Source organism: Myotis davidii, unplaced genomic scaffold (genome assembly GCF_000327345.1).
Source record: "Myotis davidii unplaced genomic scaffold, ASM32734v1 scaffold461, whole genome shotgun sequence".
NCBI classification, from domain to species: Eukaryota; Metazoa; Chordata; class Mammalia; order Chiroptera; family Vespertilionidae; genus Myotis; species Myotis davidii.
Genome location: NW_006295825.1, coordinates 675572 through 684734, shown reverse-complemented (window position 1 = coordinate 684734; position 9163 = coordinate 675572). Strand labels below are relative to the sequence as shown.

General features: G+C 40.3%; 1 protein-coding gene across 1 annotated transcript in view; it reads left to right on the top strand.

Moving 5' to 3' along the window:
• The first annotated feature begins 1262 nt into the window (after positions 1–1262).
• Positions 1263–9163, top strand: part of MAP2K1 (mitogen-activated protein kinase kinase 1) — a 61858-nt gene continuing 53957 nt past the window's right edge. Inside the window, exon 1 of the mRNA XM_015568477.1 lies at positions 1263–1321. Coding sequence (XP_015423963.1) covers positions 1308–1321 — 14 coding nt within the window. The 5' untranslated portion in view covers positions 1263–1307. The remainder of the gene's footprint in view (positions 1322–9163) is intronic.

Here is a 9163-nt window from a genome sequence, read left to right as displayed (position 1 = left end):
TTTGTTTTCAAGTAGCAGGTGTTCTCTGAATCCCAGGGCAAGGCCGACTGCTAAAAATGCTGACCCTGCCTCCAGTTTCTTTGGTGTAGATCCCAGGGGCACCGTGCTTTGATGTCAGCAAGGGCGTCAGTTAAAGAAGAGGTTACATGGGAGTTGAACAAAAAGTGCACAAGGATAGAGTGACCTCTTTTTCCCTCACTCCTCCTTTGAACCTGCTTAAGCACAACTTTCAAAAAACTTGAATGTATAAATACCTTTTAAAGAAAGAACCTATAGACATTAAGTTTTCCAGTTTAATTTGGTTTTTCCATTATATACATATTTAGATAGTTGTGATCAGTTGATGAGTCCCCCCCCACTCCATTTTACACAGGGACATAATCCTCATACTTGTTTATTTTTGGCTGAAGAGTAGTATTTGATAGGGTCTGGCTTCACAAATGACACTGTTAATTATTTAGGTGGCTTTCAGATTTTATCGATATCAATATTGTTTATTGATACTCTTCTAAATGTTCTGAACCAGTTTATGTTGTTCTGCTTTAGTTTACTTCATACACAGAATCAGAGGCAATGAACCATGTTACCGCTGTTGTAATTACCACCTTACACATTAATAGAATATGTCCCCCAAAAAAGATAGAACTGAAATTTACAATTAATTTCAACTGTTTCCTTAAGATTCAGGAAGTGTGTGTGTGTGTGTGTGTGTGTGTGTGTGTGTGTGTGTGTGTGTTTTAAGTTTAGTGGTTTTTGATAGTTTAGTAGGCAGTACAAGGGCTCCTTTAAAGGTCAGTCTGCTTTATGTTAATAGTTAGCCAGACTGTATTTTTGAAATGGGATTATTTTTCTGTATTTCATCAATTCAGTTTCATATGTTTTGACTATTTACTGAATGTAATGCACTATGCTAGAAACTGTAGGTCGGTGAGTAAGGCTGTCTTTGCCTCCCAAGATCTTAAAAATCTCATCTAGGAGGAAGAGGTTGCCAGGGGCACAAGAAGGAAACAAATGGCTGCAGAGTAAGAAAGGTGCCCTAAGAGAAGAGGCACAAAGAAAGTACTGTAGGAGCTCACTGAGAAGAGGAAGACTCACGTCCAGTGGAGGAGATTAGGAGAGCCTTCTTGGAGGAGAGGACATTTGAGCTGAGTCTTGAAGGATGGCTAGGATTTCCATGGGAATGGGGGTGGGGGAAGCATGAAGAGAGAGAAGGATGAGCCACTTCACACAAGTGGGAAAGCTTGGGATGGGTGGAGGAGCCGGCAAGTAGTTGAGTGTGACCGGTGCATCAGTGCAGGTCACAGGAGATGAAGCTGGAGAGGTAGGTGGGACGAATTTTTGGTGCTAGCTGGACATTTTGAAAAGTCATGGGCAAATTTCCTTCCCCTCTGTTTTTTAAAATATGTTTGAATAGTTTTTATTTGCTTTGTATTTTATTTATTTTTTCTTAGTTCATGTCTTTTATTAACCCATACACAATTGCTTGTCTTCTGACTTTGAAGCAATAGGTCAGTGTGCTTTGTATTTTAAAGTTTTATAAATTATGTGGTTACTACATTGCCCCGTTGTGATGTTTTCCTTTTATGTTGTATTGCTTCAGAAAAAAATTATTTATTTTTTTCTTCAGAAGCATTCCTTTTTTATGGTATAGCTTCCTTTTCTTTTTTTAGGCATCTGTTATCTCTTCATAACTAGCAGGAGTATGTGGCTTCATTTTCTTCCAGCTTTTTCTCTCCCTTATATGGTTAACTTTTTGTCCCATGTGGAATTAATGTATTTGACTTGAGGTATGGGGTCTAAGTTAATTTTTCTCCACAATGAGTTCTGGTATCTTACTGGAGTTAATTAAATAAGATTTAATTATCCATCTGTTATATTTTCAGTTTACCTTTATTTGGTCTTTGTGGTAATTTGTTCTATTTATAAAATTTCCTTTTAACTCACTCTTATAGTTTTGGTACTTTTTTAATTTGGTAAGGTTAAAGAAAACTTTAAGTTTTCATTGTATACTTTTCATTTATTAATGTTTCCTGTGATGGTGTTATAGCTTCTTCTGAATAATTCTCTTGTGTCCTGAGTTAATATATTTCAGATACTTAACCCTTTGATGCTGTTGTAATTGAACCTTTTAAAATTTGTATTTCCAGCTTAACTATGGTTTGATTTGTATGAGTTGTTTTGCAGCTTTGTTAAATATACTTATTATATCTAGTAATATTTTGATTTGGATATATGTGCATTTCTAGATCTACTAGTGTCATCTGCAAAACATGAATTTTCCCTCTCAACACCTTTTATATTTTATAGCCATCTCATCTTTCATTGCTCTCATTAGCAGTTCTTGTGTCCCAAGGGAACACTAGTAAGTATGATGAAGCTTCCCAAGAACCTTCTGGCCCAGGGACTTTTCTACTCTTTCCAAGGAGCCATGAAAATAGGAAGCAGTGGCCCAGCTTTAGAGAAGTAGAGCCTGTTAGGGCTGGATGGGACCTTACAGATTCTCTAGCCCAGTGCCTTCGTTTATGAGACGAGGGAAATCCTTCTCACGGAGGGGAAGGAACGTCCAGGCAGTTCACACAGCTGGAGTGGAAAGAGGTGGCTGAGTTTTCATTCCCACTCATTTTCTTTCTTTCTTTTTTTTAAAAAATATATTATATTGATTTTTTACAGAGAGGAAGGGAGAGGGATAGAGAGTTAGAAACGTCGATAAGAGAGAAACATGGAGCAGCTGCCTCCTGCACACGCCCTACTGGGTATGTGCCCGCAAGCAAGGTACATGCCCTTGACCGGAATCGAACCTGGGACCCTTGAGTCCACAGGCCGACGCTCTATCCACTGAGCCAAACCGGTTAGGGCCCCACTCATTTTCTTATGGTGTATATATTACATGTTGTCATTTGGTTTGAAAAATTTTCAAGTTTTTACTCAACCCTGAATTTTGGTAACTTTGTCCAATATCCTAAAAAATTTTTTAAAAACTCCTTTTCAAATAATAATCTGAAGCTCTGGAGAAGATACCTCTATAGTATCACTCTCCTAGGTGTTTGAGGGAAAAGGGAAATAAGGAAATGGGGGAAGGAAAGGGTATTTTAGCCCAAGATCCTTAGTAAGAGGCCTATTTTTAAGCTTCATAATGTCAGTTTTAAAAGCAGTGGTTTTCAAAATAACCACAGGCAAAAATCCCTTAAAATGAATGCCTTTCTGGAATTGACCTATTTTGAGTTTAACTGTTACCAGGAAAAGTTCAGAATCTTTTGAATGCTCTTAAGTGCATTAACTTTTAGACAAAGTGGAACAATTGAGTGAATGAGCTACTTGGGTTCTAGATTCAGGTTAAATCTTGAACATTTGGATGATGTAAGAAGGCATGACTAGCCAATCATATTGCTGTATTCACAGGTTTGCCTGGATCCAGGTTATGTTTCCTTCATTATTGAGTTATATACAGGTTAGTTTTAAATAATTAAATGAGACCTTCATTATATTTGAGAGTCCAGAGTCAAAATTATTTGTCTTATTTGATTTCATACCATCCTTCAGTAACTGATCCTTCAAGAATGTCTTTATTGGGGGAGGCCTTAGAAGTTAGCATGAATCCAAGCTGACTGTAAACCTTTGTCTAATGGCTTACTCAAATCCAGATTGAAATCCAACTAAAATGCCAGCCTGTATTTCAGCCTACCTCTCCCCTACCCCCTCTTCTCAATCCCCTTTCCTCCAGTCTGAGGAATGAGGGTGGGAGGAGTGGGGGGAGGGGGAGGGAATAAGAGAGCAGCTTAATATTCTAACAGTTATTAATAATTTTTTAAATATATATTTTTATTGATTTCAGAGAGGAAGAGAGAGGGAGAGAGATAGAAACATCAATGATGAGAGAGAATCATTGATTGGCTGCCTACTGCACACCCCACACTGGGGATCGAGCCGGCATCCCAGGTATATGCCCTTACTGGGAATCGAACCGGTGACCTCTTGGTTCCTCGGTCGAGGCTCAACCGCTGAGCCACACCCGGCTGGGCAGATAATTTATCCTGCTTACCTTGGTCATTTGTGTAAACTTGGTCATTTAAACCATGTAAAGGTTCCATTTACCAAAGAACGGACCAGTGGGATATTTGGAACAAGCCCTTAACACATTATATTAATTTAGATAAGAGATTTGCAACACTTTTTACTATTTTAGTGGAACATTCTTTCTAAAACAGTCTCCTGTACCTTGTTTTATTTTGGTAACTAGACTAATGCTGGATTAGACATAAATGTAGTTTGCAGCATTTCTATTTCTGAGTATACTGAACAGTTGCAAAAAAAAGATAATCATAAACTTTTCTAAATTTTAAAAGGCCATAAAATATTTATTAGGGGAAGTCAAGGGGAGAGTTGGTGAGGAAAGTACCGGAAACCAGCAACAGGTGCTTTAGTTACATTGAACAAAGTTTCAGCTTGATATGCAATCACAGGGAGGAGTTTTGTGAATTCCTGAATGCTGGTGTGAGCTGGAGGGGACACAGGATAAGCGGAAATCAGCAGTTCCGGAGGCACAGAGGATTTGAGTTACAGAGGGCTCGCCCATAGCTGAGGACCTGGAATAATTCCTGAGCAAATTGCATTCTTGAAAGACAAGGGCTGCATCTGTAGGGTAAGCCTGGCTAGTGTGGCTCATTGGTTGAGCATTGACCCATGAACCAGAAGTCACGGTTCAATGCCCTGGGTTGCTGGCTCGATCCCCAACTGGGGGGTGGGGCGGGGGGCGGACGGTGCAGGGACAGCCAATCGATGATTCTCATCATTAATGTTTTCTTCTCTCTCTCCTTCTCCCTCCCTCTCCAAAATCAATAAAATATGTAGGGTAATAATTAAGTATGGGTCCCAGCTCAGGAAGGATCAGTAGGATGAAGTCAGAAGACATGAAACTTTTATCCCTGAAGGACATCATAACTGGAAAAGTAACTACTGTTATGTAGAGTTTATCTGGTCCATTTACATCATTATCTTGAATTCGCTCTAAAATTCTGCAAGAAAGGTCATACTATTCTATTGTACAAAGAAGGAAAATGAAGTTAACTATTTGTGCAAGGTTATACAAGTAGTAAGTGGTGGAACTAAGTTTAGAACCTGGGTCTGTCCTACTCTTAACACCAGGCTTTTCCCACCACCCTCCAAAGATTGCATAAAATGTTAGAGATCTTTTTAGAGCTTCACTCTCCAAAACTGTAGCTAGCCATATGTAGCTATATAAGTTTAAATTAATTAAAATTAAAGTTTAAAAATCAGTTCCTAAGTTGCACTAGGTGGCCCCATGTGGCTAGTAGCTACTGTATTGGAGAGCACAGATTAGAACATTTCCATCATTGCAGAAAATCCTGTTAGTGCCTAGAGGTTATACAATTTTACCCTTTTATTAATTTATTTGATTTTTGTTTATTTTGTGAAGGAGAAAATGATGGACAAAGGCAGGAAGTAACTTGTTCATTGTCATATATCTAATTAATCCAGGCCTTTGGACTGGTGGCTTTTCCATTGCTCCACACTCTCCCTTAATGAAAAATTAACAAAGTGGAGATAATGCAAAAGGAGTGACTCCCTGCTCTCACAGCTTTGCCTGGCCTTCAAACTAGGTTCTTCCCAAAGTACAGCCCTATGTTTTTCTAAGTTCAAAGGGCATGCTTAGATTGGGTTTCCCTGGGGAAATGAAAGATGTTTGTTGGAAAGAAATTCCATGCTTAATATGTGAAACAACACATTGATTCCTCCCGTTCTTTCTCTGCCTTCCTACCAAGCACTTTGTAATTGAACTTGCAGCTGCTAACCATTTGTCTTCCAAACAAGAAGACAACTTCAAAACAGGTCAAATGACAGAGGTATGTATACTTTGAATGCAAGCAGCTGCTTGGTATTTGCTGTTGACTCGAATGGCATTTGAGTTGAGGTTAGATAGATTTAGATTATGACTAAAATTACAATAGATGTCTGACTTGTGTGTTAAGAGGATAAAGATGTATTAACATTGATTTAACCGATATATATTTTTTTAAATATATATTTTATTGATTTTTTTACAGAGAGGAAGGGAGAGAGATAGTTAGAAACATCGATGAGAGAGAAACATCGATCAGCTGCCTCCTGCACATCTCCTACTGGGGATGTGCCCGCAACCCAGGTACATGCCCTTGACCGGAATCGAACCTGGGACCTTTCAGTCCGCAGGCCGACGCTCTATCCACTGAGCCAAACCGGTTTCGGCGATTTAACCGATATTTAGTATATACTTTATATATACCAGGCACTGGGCTGAGAGATGGATATAAAGGACTGTTGCTGAAAATTTGAAAAAGATGCCATTGTTAATGGGTGAATTGAATGCATTTTAAAATCGTGTCAGAATTTTGTCAGCATTTGCCATCCACATATTTTCCTATTTAGTAAAAGCTGCAGTTTTCATCAGAGCTTTGAAGTAAAGTGAAGAATCATGTGCAAATGTCCTTTGAGTAGATGCTATTAAAGACATTTAAATTATACACTCCAGTGTCAAAATGACAGTCTAAAGTATATGTGTGTGCATTTGGGTGATGGGCATGTGGGAACAAAAAGACATTGTGCTGGGGTAATATTTTTAGGAAGACTAAATGTGATGTTTGATTTCATTATAATAGACTCATGGTTTAGAAAGTTGTCTTTCAGAAACTGAGTAATTAAAGTTTTGGGTTTTTTCCTAAAGAAATGTTAAAGTCACATGCATGAATATGCTGAGAGAGATTAAAAACAGAGAAATTGGAATGATGGCAGGGTGTCCAGGAAAGTGCCTGTGTTCCCTGCAAGCACAAAGGCAGGAGTGGAGAGGACTTCAGAGATGGTAGAGACAGCTGGAAGGGATCTGGTCTTTCTTACTGAGATTCTGTAGTGGTGGGGTGGGGCTGAGCACTAGATGAATCCATGTGTTGTTTTGTAGAGTGGGGTCTAATTTCTAGGAAGTTGGGTATAGGCTTGGAGAGTTTTGGAGTGGACAGGCCAAATGCAGGATTCCCGGAGGACGTACTGTTCATGTCTCAGAGTGGTACTTGTTTTGGGTGTTAACAGTGCAGTGAAAAGAGCTCAGTTTCCTGATCAGATTTTGAATGAATGTTTCTGCCTCTCCAAGTGTTTCATTTGAGTCCAGAGACTATCCTCTCTTCCACAGGGATCTGAGAGTCTGCAGGCTTCAGAATTTTCAAGCTGCAGTGCTTTTGAATAGCAGTGCCTGGTGTAGAGGAAAAGTGTGCGATCTGAGCTGCTTTCCCCGTGCCACTGTTCACTCACCACATGGCCACTCTGTGCCTGCTGCTTCTCTGCAAAGTGGTGGTCATGGCAATGCCTTGCTACCATTTGAGGTTTATACAGTGAACTTCACATGATCATATAGTGCACCACTAGGCACACATTCAAGCTCCAAGATATTAAGTAGATTAAATTTTATTGTTGAAAGGGATCTTGGAGATCTTTGTTGCTATCCTATCTCTTGGCAGAGAAAAGAACCCAGGGCTACAAAGAAGGGTTAGGGGAAGTTGGCCTCATTACACAGCAGGCTCTATTTTGAACCGTGAGTGTGACTTTTCAGAAAACATAGCCTGAGACAGTGTGGCATAGCGGAAAAGCTTTGGAGTCAGCAGACTTGGGTTTGTTTTTCGACCCTTTCTCTCACAATCTGAGTTTTCTTATGTAAATTCTTTCAGATCCTCGGGTTGATTTCCACATTTGTAAAATGGGCATAATAACACTTGCCCAGGATTCATAGACACCACTTTCTAGGATTCATAGATACTGTAAACTTTTTATGATTAACAGGACTAATAGTAAGGGCCAGTACCAGATTCCCAACGTAGAGTGCCTTATTCTCTATCAGGTAAGAAGGAGAGAAAATTCTCACTTTCCAAAGAACTTCTAATGATCGGGTTTTTTTTTGCCTGTTCTTTATCTACACAGACTTAGAATGGAGACAATGCCGGCCATACTTGCAATTTTGGGGGATGTGCAGGAAACAAAAGAATTATTTTCAGTGAACAGGAGGCTGCAAATTCACCTTCCTCCAAGTTTAAAGAGGGTTCCCGGGTGGGGTGTGTGTGTGTGTCTGTCTGTGTGTGTGTGTGTAGGAAGGAATAGGGAGGGGTGGTCACTGACATAAAGGGAAGGTAACACACTCTTCCTGTGACTCTAGCCAGATGTTGGGAGTCAGGTCTAGGTAGATTTTGGATTCAACTTCTCCATGGTTCATCCACCCCTCTTTCCCAGTGGGCTCTGGCCTCTGCTCAGACTGCATTTTATCCTGGGATTCCCTCCTCCATTCTCAGTGCATGTTGAAATCCTAATCTTACGTCAGAGCTTAACTTGTAAGTCACCAATTCTGTAAATCATCACAGACCTCTCCATCCCATTCCAGGCAGTGGTCATCTGCTCTGCCTTTAAGAGCTCTCTGTACATGTCTCACTTAAATTGTTTGTGTGACTCTGTCTAGTTGGGCTGGACTTGGGGAAGTCTGGGGCTGGGTCTTATTCATCATTATCTCCAGTGCATAGCATGTTCCTTGGCATCTAGTTTGGTAAAATTTTGTTGAATGACTAACCAAGCCTTGAGATGGCAGTAAAGGCAGAGGGCAGAAAATGCTCCGCTCCCAAAATCAAAGCTTTGCTAATCCCTGTGAAGGCTTTGACTTTATTGATGGTTGATTATTTTCAGTCTATAGTATCTTGGCACAAGAGGGTCACAGTGTTGGTGGTAATCATAGTATTTGTTTTGCAAGGCTCTGTATACTGTTCATTGTTTTTACATCCATGTACTTCCTGATTCAACAACATGAGGCATGCGGGATATGTGTTATCTCTACTCTGTAGGTAGGAAACTGATTCTGGTTAAGGGCGTTGTGCAAGTCATGCAGACAGCTAAGAATGCCTGTAGGCCTCTATGCTGCCCTTCCAGCCAAGGGCTCCTGCTAGTGCAGAGAGGCTGGCAGTGGCATTCTGTGGGTGCCCTCTGCCCCATGCCTGGCACAGAAGAAGGCTCGGGGAATGTTTGGAGCCGGAAGGATTGACAAGCCCTTTTTGCACGCTGAGCTGAATGCTTATCCTCAACAAATGCCGGGCTCCTTGATAGATATGTGACATCATGGCTGAATATACATGGCACCTGTGGC